Genomic DNA, 20,000 nt, shown 5'->3' with positions numbered 1-20,000 from the left:
GTCCTGATGGTGTGGTCCTGTGAGGGGTCCAGGTCCTGACGGGTGGTCTGTGAGCGGGTCCAGGTCTCTGACGGTGGTCCTGTGAGGGGTCCAGGTCCTGTCGGGTGGTCCTGTGAGGGGTCAGGTCTGTGGGGTCTCCTGTGAGCGGTCCAGGTCCTGAGGGTGGTCCTGTGAGGGGTCCAGGTCCTGATGGGGTGGTCCTGTGAGGGGGTCCAGGTCCTGACGGGTGGTCTGTGAGCGGTCCAGGTCTGATGGGTGGTCCTGTGAGGGTCCAGGTCCTGACGGGTGGTCTGTGAGGGGTCCAGGTCCTGACGGGTGGTCTGAGCGGGTCCAGGTCCTGACGGGTGTCCTCTGAGGGGTCCAGGTCCTGACGGGTGGTCCTGTGAGGGGTCCAGGTCCTGACGGGTGGTCCTGTGAGGGGTCAGGTCCTGATGGGGTGGTCCTGTGAGCGGGTCCAGGTCCTGATGGGGTCCTGTGAGGTCCAGGTCCTGATGGGTCCTGTGAGCGGGTCCAGGTCCTGACGGGTGGTCCTGTGAGGGGTCCAGGTCCTGACGGGTGGTCCTGTGAGGGGTCCAGGTCCTGATGGGTGGTCCTGTGAGGGGTCCAGGTCCTGACGGGTGGTCCTGTGAGCGGGTCCAGGTCCTGACGGGCGGTCCTGTGAGGGTCCAGGTCCTGATGGGGTGGTCCTGTGAGGGGTCCAGGTCCTGACGGGTGGTCCTGTGAGCGGTCCAGGTCCTGACGGGTGGTCCTGTGAGCGGGTCCAGGTCCTGACTGGTCCTGTGAGGGGTCCAGGTCCTGACGGGGTGGTCCTGTGGGTCCAGGTCCTGACGGGCTCTCTGAGGGGGTCAGGTCCTGACTGGTCTCTGACGGGGTCCAGGTCTCTGACGTGGTCCAGGTCTCTGACGGGGTCCAGGTCTCTGATGGGTGGTCTCTGTGCTCCAGGTCCTGATGGGGTCCTGTGAGCGGTCCAGGTCCTGACGGGGTCCTGTGAGCTCCAGGTCCTGTCTGGTCCTGTGAGGGGTCCAGGTCCTGATGGGTGGTCCTGTGAGCGGGTCCAGGTCTGAGGGTGGTTCTCTGATGGGTCCAGGTCTCTGATGGGTCTGGTTCTCTGATGGGGTCCAGGTCTCTGACGTGTGGTCCTGTGAGGGGTCCAGGTCCTGACTGGGTGGTCCTGTGAGGGGTCCAGGTCCTGATGGGGTCCTGTGAGCGGGTCCAGGTCCTGACGGTGGTCCTGTGAGGGGGTCCAGGTCCTGATGGTGGTCCTGTGAGGGGTCCAGGTCCTGACTGGTGGTCCTGTGAGGGTCAGGTCCTGACGGGTGGTCCTGTGAGTGTCCAGGTCCTGTCGGGTGGTCCTGTGAGGGGGTCCAGGTCCTGATGGGTGGTCCTGTGAGCGGCCCCTGATGGGTGGTCCTGTGAGGGGTCCAGGTCCTGATGGGGTGGTCCTGTGAGGGGTCCAGGTCCTGACGGGTGGTCCTGTGAGCGGTCCAGGTCCTGACGGGTGGTCCTGTGAGGTCCAGGTCCTGACGGGTGGTCCTGTGAGGGGTCCAGGTCCTGACGGGTGGTCCTGTGAGCGGGTCCAGGTCCTGACGGGGCGGTCCTCTGAGGGGGTCCAGGTCCTGACGGGGTGGTCCTGTGAGGGGGTCCAGGTCCTGACGGGGTGGTCCTGTGAGGGGGTCCAGGTCCTGATGGGGTGGTCCTGTGAGCGGGTCCAGGTCCTGATGGGGTCCTGTGAGCGGGTCCAGGTCCTGACGGGGTCCTGTGAGCGGGTCCAGGTCCTGACGGGGTGGTCCTGTGAGGGGGTCCAGGTCCTGACGGGGTGGTCCTGTGAGGGGGTCCAGGTCCTGATGGGGTGGTCCTGTGAGGGGGTCCAGGTCCTGACGGGGTGGTCCTGTGAGCGGGTCCAGGTCCTGATGGGGTGGTCCTGTGAGGGGGTCCAGGTCCTGATGGGGTGGTCCTGTGAGGGGGTCCAGGTCCTGACGGGGTGGTCCTGTGAGCGGGTCCAGGTCCTGACGGGGTGGTCCTGTGAGCGGGTCCAGGTCCTGACGGGGTGGTCCTGTGAGGGGGTCTAGGTCCTGACGGGTGGTCCTGTGAGGTCCAGGTCCTGATGGGGTGGTCCTCTGAGGGGGTCCAGGTCCTGAGGGGGTGGTCCTGTGAGGGGGTCCAGGTCCTGATGGTGTGGTCCTGTGAGGGGGTCCAGGTCCTGATGGGGTGGTCCTGTGAGCGGGTCCAGGTCCTGATGGGGTCCTGTGAGCGGGTCCAGGAGCCTGTGGCGGTCCAGGTCCTGACGGGTGGTCCTGTGAGGGGTCCAGGTTCCCAGGGTGGTCCTGTGAGGGGTCCAGGTCCTGATGGGGTGGTCCTGTGAGGGGGGTCCAGGTCCTGACGGGGTGGTCCTGTGAGCGAGTCCAGGTCCTGACGGGGCGGTCCTGTGAGGGGGTCCAGGTCCTGATGGGGTGGTCCTGTGAGGGGGTCCAGGTCCTGACGGGGTGGTCCTGTGAGCGGGTCCAGGTCCTGATGGGGTGGTCCTGTGAGGGGGTCCAGGTCCTGATGGGGTCCTGTGAGCGGGTCCAGGTCCTGTGGGGTTCCTGTGAGGGGTCCAGGTCCTGATGGGGTCCTGTGAGCGGGTCCAGGTTCTGACGGGGTGGTCCTGTGAGCGGGTCCAGGTCCTGATGGGGCGGTCCTGGTCCCTCAGGTGGTCATGGCAGGAGTGGGCGCCGTGCAGGCGGAGGCGTGTTCCTGCAGCAGAGCGGGCCTGTTCCGGACATCTTCTACACCTTCCTGCAGCCCTACATGGCTCAGATGACGCTTCCAGTCCGGGGCGGACGGGCGTGCTGGTGATCCGGAAGGACCTGGACAACATCCTGCTGAACCTGCACGGCGGCGAGCAGCGCCCAGTGAGGTCCCCGCCGCGCCCACGGCCTCTGTGGCGAGCCCCCGGGAGGAGCGGGGCCTCACGGTGCTGGTGTCCGTCATCACTTCCTGTCTGCAGTCTCTGCAGTCCTGCGACTCCAAGCTGGCGGCCTTGGAGCTGGTCCTGCAGCTGGCCCCGCGGCTGGCCGTGGCCGTGCTGCTGGACCGCATCGCGCCCTACCTGCTGCACTTCCCAGCGATGCAGTGCGCGTGGCCAGTGGCGCACGCTGGCCCGCGTGCTGGCGCCCAGGTGGGAGGTGCCGAGCAGCGTTCCCCAGTACATCCTGCCGACCTGGCCCAGGACCACGCCACCGTGGTCCGCTGGTGTGAGGTCAGTGGAGTGGCCGGTCGCAGTTGCCTGCGTGACCCCAGGAGGTCACGGTCCTCGCATGTAGAAGATTCCAATATATTCAGTAGCTTAGCATAGAAGAGCTAACGTGTCACCAGTTAACGAGCTCCACTAACCTTCATCCGGAGCGATGCTCCGTCCCGATTGGTCCGTCTGTGGGAGGGCGTCGGGTTGACGCTGTGGCAGCCTGTGAGAACATCGCTCACCTGGCGGAGAGCGCGCTGCGGTTCCTGGAGCTGGTCCAGGAGAACAACGTGAACGCGGAGAGCGAGCCGAGCGGAGAGGACCCGGAGGAGGCGTACATGGTTATGGTTACATGGTTATAGTTACATGGTTATGGTTACATGGTTATAGTTACATGGTTATGGTTACATGGTTATGGTTACATGGTTATGGTTACATGGTTATAGTTACATGGTTATAGTTACATGGTTATGGTTACATGGTTATAGTTACATGGTTATGGTTACATGGTTATGGTTACATGGTTATAGTTACATGGTTATGGTTACATGGTTATAGTTACATGGTTATAGTTACATGGTTATAGTTACATGGTTATTTACATGGTTACATGGTTACTAGTTTATAGTTACATGGTTACATGGTTATGGTTACATGGTTATAGTTACATGGTTATAATATTATGGTTATAGTTACATGGTTATAGTTACATGGTTATAGTTACATGGTTAAGGTTACATGGTTATGGTGACATGGTTATGGTTACATGGTTATAGTTACATGGTTATAGTTACATGGTTATAGTTACATGGTTATGGTTACATGGTTATAGTTACATGGTTATAGTTACATGGTTATAGTTACATGGTTATAGTTATATGGTTACATGGTTATAGTTACATGGTTATGGTTACATGGTTATGGTTACATGGTTATAGTTACATGGTTATGGTTACATGGTTATAGTTACATGGTTATGGTTACATGGTTATGGTTACATGGTTATAGTTACATGGTTATAGTTACATGGTTATGGTTACATGGTTATGGTTACATGGTTATGGTTACATGGTTATGGTTACATGGTTATGGTTACATGGTTATGGTTACATGGTTATGGTTACATGGTTATGGTTACATGGTTATAGTTACATGGTTATGGTTACATGGTTATAGTTACATGGTTATAGTTACATGGTTACATGGTTATGGTTACATGGTTATAGTTACATGGTTATAGTTACATGGTTATAATAGTTTTATAGTTATGGTTTCATAGTTATGGTTATGGTTATAGTTACATAGTTATGGTTACATAGTTATGGTTACATGGTTAGTTACGGTTATGATTTTTTATGGTTATATGGTTACATGGTTATAGTTACATGGTTATGGTTACATGGTTATGGTTACATGGTTATGGTTACATGGTTATGGTTACATGGTTATAGTTACATGGTTATGGTGACATGGTTATGGTTACATGGTTATAGTAACATGGTTATGGTTATAGTTACATGGTTATAGTTACATGATTATAGTTACATGGTTATGGTTACATGGTTATGGTTATGGTTACATGGTTATGGTTACATGGTTATAGTTACATGGTTATAGTTACATGGTTATGGTTACATGGTTATAGTTACATGGTTATGGTTACATGGTTATGGTTACATGGTTATAGTTACATAGTTACATGGTTACATGGTTATAGTTACATGGTTATAGTTACATGGTTATGGTTACATGGTTATGGTTACATGGTTATAGTTACATGGTTATAGTTACATGGTTACATGGTTATGGTTACATGGTTATAGTTACATGGTTATGGTTACATGGTTATGGTTACATGGTTACATGGTTATAGTTACATGGTTATGGTTGTTACATGGTTATGGTTACATGGTTATGGTTACATGGTTATGGTTACATGGTTATAGTTACATGGTTATGGTTACATGGTTATGGTTACATGGTTATGGTTACATGGTTATAGTTACATGGTTATGGTTACATGGTTATGGTTACATGGTTATAGTTACATGGTTATAGTTACATGGTTATGGTTACATGGTTATGGTTACATGGTTATGGTTACATGGTTATAGTTATATGGTTACATGGTTATAGTTACATGGTTATAGTTACATGGTTATAGTTACATGGTTATGGTTACATGGTTATGGTTACATGGTTATAGTTACATGGTTATAGTTACATGGTTATAGTTACATGGTTATAGTTACATGGTTATAGTTACATGGTTATGGTTACATGGTTATGGTTACATGGTTATAGTTACATGGTTATAGTTACATGGTTATGGTTACATGGTTATAGTTACATGGTTATAGTTACATGGTTATGGTTACATGGTTATAGTTACATGGTTATGGTTATAGTTACATGGTTATGGTTACATGGTTATGGTTACATGGTTATGGTTACATGGTTATGGTTACATGGTTATAGTTACATGGTTATGGTTACATGGTTATAGTTACATGGTTACATGGTTATGGTTACATGGTTATAGTTACATGGTTATGGTTACATGGTTATAGTTACATGGTTATGGTTACATGGTTATGGTTACATGGTTATGGTTACATGGTTACATGGTTATGGTTACATGGTTATAGTTACATGGTTATGGTTACATGGTTATGGTTACATGGTTATGGTTACATGGTTATAGTTACATGGTTATGGTTACATGGTTATGGTTACATGGTTATAGTTACGGTTAGTTACATGGTTATGGTTACATGGTTATAGTTACATGGTTATGGTTACATGGTTATAGTTACATGGTTATGGTTACATGGTTATGGTTACATGGTTATGGTTACATGGTTATAGTTACATGGTTATGGTTACATGGTTATGGTTACATGGTTATGGTTTCATGGTTATGGTTATAGTTATGGTTATAGTTACATGGTTATAGTTACATGGTTATGGTTACATGGTTATAGTTACATGGTTATAGTTACATGGTTATGGTTACATGGTTATGGTTACATGGTTATGGTTACATGGTTATGGTTACATGGTTATGGTTACATGGTTATAGTTACATGGTTATGGTTACATGGTTATGGTGACATGGTTATAGTTACATGGTTATAGTTACATGGTTATAGTTACATTCAATTCAATTCAATTCAGTTTATTTGTATAGCCCAATTTCACAAATTACAAATTTGTCTCGGAGTGCTTTACAATCTGTACACATAGACATCCCTGCCCCAAAACCTCACATCGGACCAGGAAAAACTCCCAAATAACCCTTCAGGGGGAAAAAGGGAAGAAACCTGGAGGAGAGAACAGAGGAGGATCCCTCTCCAGGATGGACAGAACAATAGATGTAATGTGACCAGAAGGACAGATTTAGAGTTAAAATACATTCAATGAATATGACAGAGTGTATGAATAGTTCATAGTAGGCATATTCCACGATGGAGACCTCACGATCCATCAGGCAGATGGCGGTGGGAGGAGGAGGGGCGGAGTCTCAACAGGACAGTGGCGTAGTCATGAGCAGGAATTCACGACCCAGGCGATCCATCAGGCAGATGGGATCTATGCCCGTCTCATAGGGTCCGATGACCCCATGGACGTAAAGTCAAAAGGACTTCGGGAGAAAGCAGAGTTAGTAACGTGTGATTGAGAGATGAAAATGCATCCTTAAGGAGAGAAAAAGAGGAGATGGTACTCAGTGCATCCTAAAACGTCCCCGGCAGCTATAAGCCTAGCAGCATATCAAGGGGCTGGACCAGGACAAACCTGATTCAGCCCCTAACTATACGCTCTGTCAAGAGGAAGGTCTTAAGTCTACTCTTAAACGAGGTGACTGTGTCTGCCTCCCGGACTGAAATTGGAAGCTGGTTCCATAAAGGAGCTTGATAACTAAAGGCTCTGGCTCCCATTCTACTTTTTAAGACTCTAGGAACTACAAGTAGTCCCGCATTTAGTGAGCGTAGCTCTCTAGTGGGCAATATGGTACGACAAGCTCCTTAAGATATGATGGAGCATCACCAATCAAGGCTTTGTAGGTTAAGAGAAGAATTTTAAAGTGATTCTTGATTTTACTGGGAGCCAGTGCAGAGCAGCTAGTGCAGGAGTGATGTGATCTCTTTTCTTAGTTTTAGTGAGAACACGAGCTGCAGCATTCTGGATCAACTGGAGGGACCTAAGAGATTTATTAGAGCAGCCTGATAATAAGGAGTTGACTTAAGAGACTTATAGAGCAGCCTGATAATAAGGAGTTGCAGTAATCCAGTCTCGAAGTAACGAACGCGTGAACCAATTTTTCTGCATCTTTTTGAGACAAGATGTGCCTGATTTTTGAAATATTACCATAACCATGGTTATGGTTACATGGTTATGGTTACATGGTTATGGTTACATGGTTATGGTTACATGGTTATAGTTACATGGTTATGGTTACATGGTTATGGTTACATGGTTATAGTTACATGGTTATGGTTACATGGTTATAGTTACATGGTTATAGTTACATGGTTATAGTTACATGGTTACATGGTTATGGTTACATGGTTATAGTTACATGGTTATAGTTACATGGTTATGGTTACATGGTTATGGTTACATGGTTATAGTTACATGGTTATAGTTACATGGTTATGGTTACATGGTTATGGTTACATGGTTATAGTTACATGGTTATGGTTACATGGTTATGGTTACATGGTTATGGTTACATGGTTATAGTTACATGGTTATAGTTACATGGTTATGGTTACATGGTTATAGTTACATGGTTATGGTTACATGGTTATGGTTACATGGTTATGGTTACATGGTTATGGTGACATGGTTATGGTTACATGGTTATGGTTACATGGTTATGGTTACATGGTTATGGTTACATGGTTATGGTGACATGGTTATGGTTACATGGTTATAGTAACATGGTTATGGTTATAGTTACATGGTTATAGTTACATGGTTATGGTTACATGGTTATGGTTATAGTTACATGGTTATGGTTACATGGTTATGGTTACATGGTTATGGTGATATGGTTATGGTTACATGGTTATGGTTATAGTTACATGGTTATGGTTACATGGTTATGGTTATAGTTACATGGTTATAGTTACATGGTTATGGTTACATGGTTATAGTTACATGGTTATAGTTATATGGTTACATGGTTATAGTTACATGGTTATGGTTATGGTTACATGGTTATGGTTACATGGTTATGGTTACATGGTTATGGTTACATGGTTATAGTTACATGGTTATGGTTACATGGTTATAGTTACATGGTTATGGTTACATGGTTATGGTTACATGGTTATGGTGACATGGTTATAGATACATGGTTATGGTTACATGGTTATGGTTACATGGTTATAGTTACATGGTTATGGTGACATGGTTATGGTGACATGGTTATGGTTACATGGTTATATTTACATGGTTATGGTTACATGGTTATGGTTACATGGTTCTGGTTATTCGTTTACATGGTTCTGGTTGCATGGTTCTGATTACTCGTTTCCATGGTTCTGGTTGCATGGTTCTGGTTACTCGTTTCCATGGTTCTGGTTGCATGGTTCTGGTTACTCGTTTCCATGGTTCTGGTTACATGGTTCTGGTTACTCGTTTCCATGGTTCTGGTTGCATGGTTCTGGTTACTCGTTTCCATGGTTCTGGTTGCATGGTTCTGGTTACTCGTTTCCATGGTTCTGGTTACATGGTTCTGGTTACTCGTTTCCATGGTTCTGGTTGCATGGTTCTGGTTACTCGTTTCCATGGTTCTGGTTACATGGTTCTGGTTACTCGTTTCCATGGTTCTGGTTGCATGGTTCTTTCGTTTCCATGGTTCTGGTTGCATGGTTCTGGTTACTCGTTTCCATGGTTCTGGTTACATGGTTCTGGTTACTCGTTTCCATGGTTCTGGTTGCATGGTTCTGGTTACTCGTTTCCATGGTTCTGGTTACATGGTTCTGGTTACTCGTTTCCATGGTTCTGGTTGCATGGTTCTGGTTACTCGTTTCCATGGTTCTGGTTGCATGGTTCTGGTTACTCGTTTCCATGGTTCTGGTTGCATGGTTCTGGTTACTCGTTTCCATGGTTCTGGTTACATGGTTCTGGTTACTCGTTTCCATGGTTCTGGTTGCATGGTTCTGGTTACATGGTTACCTCTTCCCCCTCCAGGCGTGATGGGGAACCAGCTGGCGGGCATCGCCCCCTCTCAGATCCTGTCCGTGGACAGCTACTTCTCTGACATCCAGGACCACGAGTACGACAAGAGCCTGGGCAGCACGCGCTTCTTCAAGGTGGCCCGGGCCACGCACCGGGAGGGCCTGGTGGTGGTGAAGGTGTTCGCCATCCAGGACCCCTCGCTGCCTCTGACCAGCTACAAGCAGGAGCTGGAGGAGCTGAAGATCCGGCTGCACTCCTGCCAGAACTGCTTGCCCTTCCAGAAGACCTCGCTGACGGAGAAAGCGGCCATCTTGTTCCGGCAGTACGTGCGGGACAACCTGTACGACCGCATCAGCACGCGGCCCTTCCTCAACAACGTGGAGAAGCGCTGGCTGGCCTTCCAGATCCTCAACGCCGTGGAGCAGGCGCACAGAGCCGGCGTGCGGCACGGCGACATCAAGACGGAGAACGTCATGGTGACCAGCTGGAACTGGGTGCTGCTCACCGACTTCGCCAGCTTCAAGCCCACCTTCCTGCCCGAGGACAACCCCGCCGACTTCAACTACTTCTTCGACACCTCCAGGCGCCGGACGTGCTACATCGCCCCCGAGAGGTTCGTGGACGGCAGCATGTTCGCCACCGAGAACGACCAGAACACGCCGCTGGTGGACCTGAGCCACGGCAGCCAGAGGAGCCGAGGGGAGCTCCGGCCGGCCATGGACATCTTCTCCGCCGGTAGGTCTCCTGGTTCATGAGGGGACATGGGGGGACATGGGGGGGGACATGAGGGGGCATGAGGTGACATGAGGGGGCATGAGGTGACATGAGGGGGCATGAGGAGGACATGTGGAGGACATGAGGTGACATGAGGGGGACATGAGGGGGCATGAGGTGACATGAGGGGGCATGAGGAGGACATGAGGGGGCATGAGGAGGACATGTGGAGGACATGAGGTGACATGAGGGGGCATGAGGGGGCATGAGGAGGACATGTGGAGGACATGAGGTGACATGAGGGGGCATGAGGAGGACATGAGGGGGCATGAGGTGACATGAGGGGGCATGAGGTGACATGAGGGGGACATGAGGGGGCATGAGGTGACATGAGGGGACATGAGGTGACATGAGGGGGCATGAGGAGGACATGTGGAGGACATGAGGTGACATGAGGACATGAGGTGACATGAGGGGGACATGAGGGGGCATGAGGTGACATGAGGTGACATGAAGGGACATGCGGAGGACATGTGGAGGACATGAGGTGACATGAGGTGACATGAGGGGGCATGCGGAGGACATGAGGGGGACATGAGGTGACATGAGGGGGCATGCGGAGGACATGAGGAGGACATGAGGGGACATGAGGGGACATGAGGTGACATGAGGGGGCATGCGGAGGACATGAGGAGGACATGAGGGGGCATGCGGAGGACATGAGGTGACATGAGGGGGCATGAGGAGGACATGAGGGGGCATGCGGAGGACATGAGGAGGACATGAGGGGACATGAGGGGGCATGAGGTGACATGAGGACATGAAGGGGCATGAGGTGACATGAGGTGACATGAGGTGACATGAGGGGGCATGAGGTGACATGAGGTGACATGAGGGGGCATGAGGTGACATGAGGTGACATGAGGAGGACATGAGGTGACATGAGGGGGACATGAGGTGACATGAGGGGGCATGAGGTGACATGAGGTGACATGAGGGGGCATGAGGTGACATGAGGTGACATGAGGGGGCATGAGGGGGATATGAGGGGGAATGAGGGGACATGAGGTGACATGAGGGGACATGAGGTGACATGAGGTGACATGAGGGGGCATGAGGTGACATGAGGTGACATGAGGTGACATGAGGGGGCATGAGGGGACATGAGGGGGCATGAGGTGACATGAGGGGACATGAGGGGACATGAGGGGACATGAGGGGACATGAGGTGACATGAGGGGGCATGAGGTGACATGAGGAGGACATGAGGTGGCATGAGGTGACATGAGGGGGCATGAGGACATGCGGTGACATGAGGGGACATGAGGTGACATGAGGGGGCATGAGGTGACATGAGGGGGCATGAGGTGACATGAGGGGGCATGAGGGGGACAGGAGGAGGACATGAGGTGGCATGAGGGGACATGAGGACATGAGGTGACATGAGGTGGCATGAGGGTGACATGAGGCTCCATGAGGGTGACATGAGGGGCATGAGGGGACATGAGGGACATGAGGTGACATGAGGGGTGAGGACATGAGGAGGACATGAGAGCAACAGAGGACATGAGGGACATGAGGCACATAGAGGTAACATGTACAGGGCATGACAGATTTGAGTTAAATACATTCAATGAATATGACATGAGTGCATGAATAGTGACATGAGGCATATTCCATGAGGGAACTTCCATGAGGGGCAGATGACATGGGTGGAGGGGATGAGGGTTCTCAACAGGACATGAGGCGACATCAGGGGACATGACCCAGGATCCATCAGGTTGTCTCATGAGGTCGATGACCCCATGAGACGAAGTCAAAAAGGACTTCGGGGGAAAGCATGAGTTAGTAACGTGAGGAGACATGAGGGGACATGAGGAGACATGAGGGGGACATGAGGTATGGGCATTCTCGGTGACATGAGGGAGCTATGAGGAGGCATGAGGGGGACAGGAGGGGGCATGAGGGGACATGAGGAGGACATGAGGTGGCATGAGGGGACATGATGTGACATGAGGGGACATGAGGGGACATGAGGGGACATGAGGGGACATGAGGGGGACATGAGGGGGACATGAGGGGACATGAGGGGACATGAGGGGACATGAGGGGACATGAGGGGGACATGAGGGGACATGAGGGGACATGAGGGGGATATGAGGGGACATGAGGGGACATGAGGGGACATGAGGGGACATGAGGGGATATGAGGGGGCATGAGGGGGCATGAGGGGGCATGAGGAGGACATGAGGGGGCATGAGGTGACATGAAGTGACATGAGGAGGACATGAGGGGACATGAGGTGACATGAGGGGACATGAGGGGGACATGAGAGGACATGAGGGGACATGAGGAGACATGAGGGGACATGAGGAGACATGAGGGGGACATGAGGGGACATGAGGGGACATGAGGGGACATGAGGGGACATGAGGGGACATGAGGGGGACATGAGGAGACATGAGGGGGACATGAGGGGGACATGAGGGGACATGAGGGGACATGAGGGGGACATGAGGGGACATGAGGTGGCATGAGGTGACATGAGGGGACATGAGGGGACATGAGGGGGACATGAGGGGACATGAGGGGACATGAGGACATGAGGGGGACATGAGGGGGACATGAGGGGACATGAGGGGACATGAGGGGACATGAGGGGACATGAGGGTGACATGAGGAGACATGAGGGGGACATGAGAGGACATGAGGGGACATGAGGAGACATGAGGGGGACATGAGGGACATGAGGGGACATGAGGGGGACATGAGGAGACATGAGGGGACATGAGGGGGACATGAGGGGACATGAGGGGACATGAGGGGGACATGAGGAGACATGAGGGGACATGAGGTGACATGAGGGGGCATGAGGTGACATGAGGGGACATGAGGGGGCATGAGGGGACATGAGGGGACATGAGGTGACATGAGGGGACATGAGGTGACGAGGGGCATGAGGTGACATGAGGGGGCATGAGGTGACATGAGGTGACATGAGGGGACATGAGGGGACATGAGGGGACATGAGGGGACATGAGGGGGCATGAGGTGACATGAGGGGACATGAGGTGACATGAGGGGGCATGAGGGGGATATGAGGGGATATGAGGGGACATGAGGTGACATGAGGTGACATGAGGGGGCATGAGGTGACATGAGGGGACATGAGGGGACATGAGGGGGCATGAGGGGACATGAGGTGACATGAGGTGACATGCGGTGGCATGAGGTGACATGAGGGGGTATGAGGTGACATGAAGTGACATGAGGAGGACATGCGGGGGCATGAGGTGACATGAGGGGGCATGAGGTGACATGAGGACATGAAGGGGCATGAGGGGACATGAGGGGGCATGAGGTGACATGAGGGGGCATGAGGTGACATGAGGGGGCATGAAGTGACATGAGCGGACATGAGGGGGGCATGAGGGGGACATGAGGGGACACTGGACCCCACTGAGATGTCTTCTGATGGACGGAGACCACTCGGCTTTGGACCGGTTTATTTGATCCTTGGTGTTTTTATTCCAGGTGTAAACATGGATATGTTGCACCTGTCTGGTTGTCTTCTGAGAGGCTGGATGCAGACCTGATGTGTGGTGGTCTTGGTTCCTCCAGGCTGTGTGATCGCCGAGCTCTTCACCGAGGGCGTGCCGCTCTTCGACCTGTCCCAGCTGCTGGCCTATCGGAACGGACACTTCCAGACGGAGCACGTCCTGCTGAAGATCGAGGACCGGAGCATCCGAGACCTGGTATGAAGAACCTCAGGGGAACTGGTCTTGGGTCAGTCTGGACCATGTGACTTCATATGTGGTCATGATTTAAAATCCTGCTACCGATCGGACTCGGATCAAGATGGTCTGGTCCTGTGAGGGGGTCCAGGTCCTGACGGGGTGGTCCTGTGAGCGGGTCCAGGTCCTGACGGGGTGGTCCTGTGAGCGGGTCCAGGTCCTGACGGGGTGGTCCTGTGAGCGGGTCCAGGTCCTGATGGGGTGGTCCTCTGAGGGGGTCCAGGTCCTGACGGGGTGGTCCTGTGAGCGGGTCCAGGTCCTGACGGGGTGGTCCTGTGAGTGGGTCCAGGTGATGGGGTCCTGTGACGGGGTCCAGGTCCTGACGGGGTGGTCCTGTGAGGGGGTCCAGGTCCTGATGGGGTGGTCCTGTGAGCGGGTCCAGGTCCTGACGGGGTGGTCCTGTGAGGGGGTCCAGGTCCTGATGGGGTCCTGTGAGCGGGTCCAGGTCCTGACGGGGTGGTCCTGTGAGCGGGTCCAGGTCCTGACGGGGTGGTCCTGTGAGGGGGTCCAGGTCCTGATGGTGTGGTCCTGTGAGGGGGTCCAGGTCCTGACGGGGTGGTCCTGTGAGGTCCAGGTCCTGACGGGTGGTCCTGTGAGTGGGTCCAGGGCCTGACGGGGTGGTCCTGTGAGGGGGTCCAGGTCCTGATGGGGTCCTGTGAGGGTCCAGGTCCTGACGAGGTGGTCCTGTGAGCGGTCAGGTCCTGATGGGGTGGTCCTCTGAGGGTCCAGGTCCTGACGGGGTGGTCCTGTGAGGGGGTCCAGGTCCTGATGGTGTGGTCCTGTGAGGGGTCCAGGTCCTGACGGGTGGTCCTGTGAGGGTCCAGGTCCTGACGGGTGGTCCTGTGAGGGGTCAGGTCCTGACGGGGTGGTCCTGTGAGCGGGTCCAGGTCCTGATGGGGTGGTCCTGTGAGGGGGTCCAGGTCCTGACGGGGTGGTCCTGTGAGCGGGTCCAGGTCCTGATGGGGTGGTCCTCTGAGGGGGTCCTGGTCCTGACGGGGTGGTCCTGTGAGGGGGTCCAGGTCCTGACGGGTGGTCCTGTGAGGGGTCCAGGTCCTGATGGTGTGGTCCTCTGAGGGGGTCCAGGTCCTGACGGGGTGGTCCTGTGATCGGGTCCAGGTCCTGATGGTGTGGTCCTCTGAGGGGGTCCTGGTCCTGACGGGGTGGTCCTGTGAGGGGGTCCAGGTCCTGACGGGGTGGTCCTGTGAGGGGGTCCAGGTCCTGATGGTGTGGTCCTCTGAGGGGGTCCAGGTCCTGACAGGGTGGTCCTGTGAGGGGGTCCAGGTCCTGATGGTGTGGTCCTGTGAGGGGGTCCAGGTCCTGATGGTGTGGTCCTGTGAGGGGGTCCAGGTCCTGACGGGGTGGTCCTGTGAGGGGGTCCAGGTCCTGATGGTGTGGTCCTGTGAGGGGGTCCAGGTCCTGATGGGGTTGTCCTGTGAGCGGGTCCAGGTCCTGATGGGGTCCTGTGAGGGGGTCCAGGTGATGGGGTCCTGTGACGGGGTCCAGGTCCTGATGGGGTGGTCCTGTGAGCGGGTCCAGGTCCTGACGGGGTGGTCCTGTGAGGGGGTCCAGGTCCTGATGGGGTCCTGTGAGCGGGTCCAGGTCCTGACGGGGTGGTCCTGTGAGCGGGTCCAGGTCCTGACGGGGTGGTCCTGTGAGGGGGTCCAGGTCCTGATGGTGTGGTCCTGTGAGGGGGTCCAGGTCCTGACGGGTGGTCCTGTGAGCGGGTCCAGGTCCTGACGGGTGGTCCTGTGAGGTCCAGGTCCTGACGGGTGGTCCTGTGAGGGGTCCAGGTCCTGATGGGGTCCTGTGGGTCCAGGTCCTGCAGGGTGGTCCTGTGAGCGGTCCAGGTCCTGATGGGGTGGTCCTCTGAGGGGTCCAGGTCCTGACGGGGTGGTCCTGTGAGGGGTCCAGGTCCTGATGGTGTGGTCCTGTGAGGGGTCCAGGTCCTGACGGGTGGTCCTGTGAGTGGGTCCAGGTCCTGACGGGTGGTCCTGAGCGGGTCCAGGTCCTGACGGGTGGTCCTGTGAGCGGTCCAGGTCCTGATGGGGTGGTCCTGAGGGGTCCAGGTCCTGACGGGGTGGTCCTGTGAGCGGGTCCAGGTCCTGATGGGGTGGTCCTCTGAGGGGGTCCTGGTCCTGACGGGGTGGTCCTGTGAGGGGGTCCAGGTCCTGACGGGGTGGTCCTGTGAGGGGGTCCAGGTCCTGATGGTGTGGTCCTCTGAGGGGGTCCAGGTCCTGACGGGGTGGTCCTGTGATCGGGTCCAGGTCCTGATGGTGTGGTCCTCTGAGGGGGTCCTGGTCCTGACGGGGTGGTCCTGTGAGGGGGTCCAGGTCCTGACGGGGTGGTCCTGTGAGGGGGTCCAGGTCCTGATGGTGTGGTCCTCTGAGGGGGTCCAGGTCCTGACAGGTGGTCCTGTGAGGGGTGCAGGTCCTGATGGTGTGGTCCTGTGAGGGGGTCCAGGTCCTGATGGTGTGGTCCTGTGAGGGGGTCCAGGTCCTGACGGGTGGTCCTGTGAGGTCCAGGTCCTGATGGTGTGGTCCTGTGAGGGGTCCAGGTCCTGATGGGGTTGTCCTGTGAGCGGGTCCAGGTCCTGATGGGGTCCTGTGAGGGTCAGGTGATGGGGTCCTGTGAGGGTCCAGGTCCTGATGGGGTGGTCCTGTGAGCGGGTCCAGGTCCTGACGGCGTGGTCCTGTGAGGGGGTCCAGGTCCCGACGCGGTGTTCCTGTGAGCGGGTCCAGGTCCTGACGGGTGGTCCTGTGAGGGGTCCAGGTCTGTGACGGGGTGGTCCTGTGAGCGGGTCCAGGTCCTGATGGGGTGGTCCTGTGAGGGGGTCCAGGTCCTGACGGGGTGGTCCTGTGAGGGGGTCCAGGTCCTGATGGGGTCCTGTGAGCGGGTCCAGGTCCTGACGGGGTGGTCCTGTGAGGGGGTCCAGGTCCTGATGGTGTGGTCCTGTGAGGGGGTCCAGGTCCTGACGGGGTGGTCCTGTGAGCGGGTCCAGGTCCTGACGGGGTGGTCCTGTGAGTGGGTCCAGGTCCTGTCGGGGTGGTCCTGTGAGGGGGTCCAGGTCCTGATGGGGTGGTCCTGTGAGGGTCCAGGTCCTGACGGGTGGTCCTGTGAGGGGTCCAGGTCCTGATGGGGTGGTCCTGTGAGGGGGTCCAGGTCCTGAGGTGGTCCTGTGAGCGGGTCCAGGTCCTGTGGGTGGTCCTGTGCGGGTCCAGGTCCTGACGGGGTGGTCCTGTGAGGGGTCCAGGTCTGTGAGGTGGTCCTGTGAGCGGGTCCAGGTCCTGACGGGTGGTCCTGTGAGGGGTCAGGTCCTGATGGTGTGGTCCTGTGAGGGGGTCCAGGTCCTGACGGGTGGTCCTGTGAGCGGGTCAGGTCCTGATGGTGTGGTCCTGTGAGGGGTCCAGGTCCTGACGGGTGGTCCTGTGAGGGGTCCAGGTCCTGACGGGTGGTCCTGTGAGGGGTCCAGGTCCTGATGGGGTCCTGTGAGCGGGTCCAGGTCCTGACGGGTGGTCCTGTGAGGGGTCCAGGTCCTGATGGTGTGGTCCTGTGAGGGGTCCAGGTCCTGGCGGGGTGGTCCTGTGAGCGGGTCCAGGTCCTGACGGTGGTCCTGTGAGTGGGTCCAGGTCCTGTCGGGTGGTCCTGTGAGGGGTCCAGGTCCTGATGGGGTGGTCCTGTGAGCGGGTCCAGGTCCTGACGGGTGGTCCTGTGGGGGTCCAGGTCCTGATGGGGTGGTCCTGTGAGGGGGTCCAGGTCCTGACGGGTGGTCCTGTGAGCGGGTCCAGGTCCTGACGGGTGGTCCTGTGAGGGTCCAGGTCCTGACGGGTGGTCCTGTGAGGGGTCCAGGTCCTGACGGGTGGTCCTGTGAGCGGGTCCAGGTCCTGACGGGCGTCCTCTGAGGGGTCCAGGTCCTGACGGGTGGTCCTGTGAGGGGTCCAGGTCCTGACGGGTGGTCCTGTGAGGGGTCCAGGTCCTGATGGGGTGGTCCTGTGAGCGGGTCCAGGTCCTGATGGGGTCCTGTGAGCGTCCAGGTCCTGACGGGGTCCTGTGAGCGGGTCCAGGTCCTGACGGGTGGTCCTGTGAGGGTCCAGGTCCTGACGGGTGGTCCTGTGAGGGGTCCAGGTCCTGATGGGGTGGTCCTGTGAGGGGGTCCAGGTCCTGACGGGTGGTCCTGTGAGCGGGTCCAGGTCCTGACGGGGCGGTCCTGTGAGGTCCAGGTCCTGATGGGGTGGTCCTGTGAGGGGTCCAGGTCCTGACGGGTGGTCCTGTGAGCGGGTCCAGGTCCTGACGGGTGGTCCTGTGAGCGGGTCCAGGTCCTGACGGGTGGTCCTGTGAGGGGTCCAGGTCCTGACGGGGTGGTCCTGTGGGTCCAGGTCCTGACGGGCGGTCCTCTGAGGGGTCAGGTCCTGACGGGTGGTCCTGTGAGGGTCCAGGTCCTGACGGGTGGTCCTGAGGGGTCCAGGTCCTGATGGGGTGGTCCTGTGAGCGGGTCCAGGTCCTGATGGGGTCCTGTGAGCGGTCCAGGTCCTGACGGGGTCCTGTGAGCGGGTCCAGGTCCTGTCGGGGTGGTCCTGTGAGGGGGTCCAGGTCCTGATGGGGTGGTCCTGTGAGCGGGTCCAGGTCCTGACGCGGTGGTCCTGTCAGGCGGTCCAGGGCCTGATGGGGTGGTCCTGTGAGGGGTCCAGGTCCTGACGGGTGGTCCTGTGAGGGGGTCCAGGTCCTGACGGGTGGTCCTGTGAGGGGGTCCAGGTCCTGATGGGGTCCTGTGAGCGGGTCCAGGTCCTGACGGGGTGGTCCTGTGAGGGGGTCCAGGTCCTGATGGTGTGGTCCTGTGAGGGGGTCCAGGTCCTGACGGGGTGGTCCTGTGAGCGGGTCCAGGTCCTGACGGGGTGGTCCTGTGAGTGGGTCCAGGTCCTGTCGGGGTGGTCCTGTGAGGGGGTCCAGGTCCTGATGGGGTGGTCCTGTGAGCGGGTCCAGGTCCTGACGGGGTGGTCCTGTGAGGGGGTCCAGGTCCTGATGGGGTGGTCCTGTGAGGGGGTCCAGGTCCTGACGGGGTGGTCCTGTGAGCGGGTCCAGGTCCTGACGGGGTGGTCCTGTGAGCGGGTCCAGGTCCTGACGGGGTGGTCCTGTGAGGGGGTCCAGGTCCTGACGGGGTGGTCCTGTGAGCGGGTCCAGGTCCTGACGGGGCGGTCCTCTGAGGGGGTCCAGGTCCTGACGGGGTGGTCCTGTGAGGGGGTCCAGGTCCTGACGGGGTGGTCCTGTGAGGGGGTCCAGGTCCTGATGGGGTGGTCCTGTGAGCGGGTCCAGGTCCTGATGGGGTCCTGTGAGCGGGTCCAGGTCCTGACGGGGTCCTGTGAGCGGGTCCAGGTCCTGTCGGGGTGGTCCTGTGAGGGGGTCCAGGTCCTGACGGGTGGTCCTGTGAGGGGTCCAGGTCCTGATGGGGTGGTCCTGTGAGGGGTCCAGGTCCTGACGGGTGGCCCTGTGAGCGGGTCCAGGTCCTGACGGGGCGGTCCTGTGAGGGGGTCCAGGTCCTGATGGGGTGGTCCTGTGAGGGGGTCCAGGTCCAGATGGGGTCCTGTGAGCGGGTCCAGGTCCTGACGGGGTGGTCCTGTGAGCGGGTCCAGGTCCTGACAGGGGTGGTCCTGTGAGGGGTCTAGGTCCTGACGGGTGGTCCTGTGAGGTCCAGGTCCTGACGGGCGGTCCTCTGAGGGGGTCAGGTCCTGACGGGTGGTCCTGTGAGGGGTCCAGGTCCTGACGGGTGGTCCTGTGAGGGGGTCCAGGTCCTGATGGGGTGGTCCTGTGAGCGGGTCCAGGTCCTGATGGGGTCCTGTGAGCGGGTCCAGGTCCTGACGACGGGTCCTGTGAGCGGTCCAGGTCCTGACGGGTGGTCCTGTGAGGGGTCCAGGTCCTGACGGGTGGTCCTGTGAGGGGTCCAGGTCCTGATGGGGTGGTCCTGTGAGGGGGGTCCAGGTCCTGACGGGTGGTCCTGTGAGGGTCCAGGTCCTGACGGGCGGGCTGTCCTGTGAGGGGGTCCAGGTCCTGAGGGGGTGGTCCTGTGAGGGGGTCCAGGTCCTGACGGGGT

General features: G+C 56.2%; 1 protein-coding gene across 1 annotated transcript in view; it reads left to right on the top strand.

Moving 5' to 3' along the window:
* pik3r4 (phosphoinositide-3-kinase, regulatory subunit 4) overlaps window positions 1-20,000 on the top strand; it is a 58,463-nt gene that overhangs the window by 4,519 nt on the left and 33,944 nt on the right. Inside the window, 2 exon segments of the mRNA XM_056444646.1 lie at window positions 9,422-10,144; window positions 13,746-13,879. Of these exon segments, the coding sequence (XP_056300621.1) occupies window positions 9,427-10,144; window positions 13,746-13,879 (852 nt within the window). The 5' untranslated portion in view covers window positions 9,422-9,426.

Source organism: Pseudoliparis swirei, chromosome 22 (genome assembly GCF_029220125.1).
Source record: "Pseudoliparis swirei isolate HS2019 ecotype Mariana Trench chromosome 22, NWPU_hadal_v1, whole genome shotgun sequence".
Classification (NCBI taxonomy): domain Eukaryota; kingdom Metazoa; phylum Chordata; class Actinopteri; order Perciformes; family Liparidae; genus Pseudoliparis; species Pseudoliparis swirei.
This window is presented reverse-complemented; position numbering and strand designations above follow the sequence as displayed.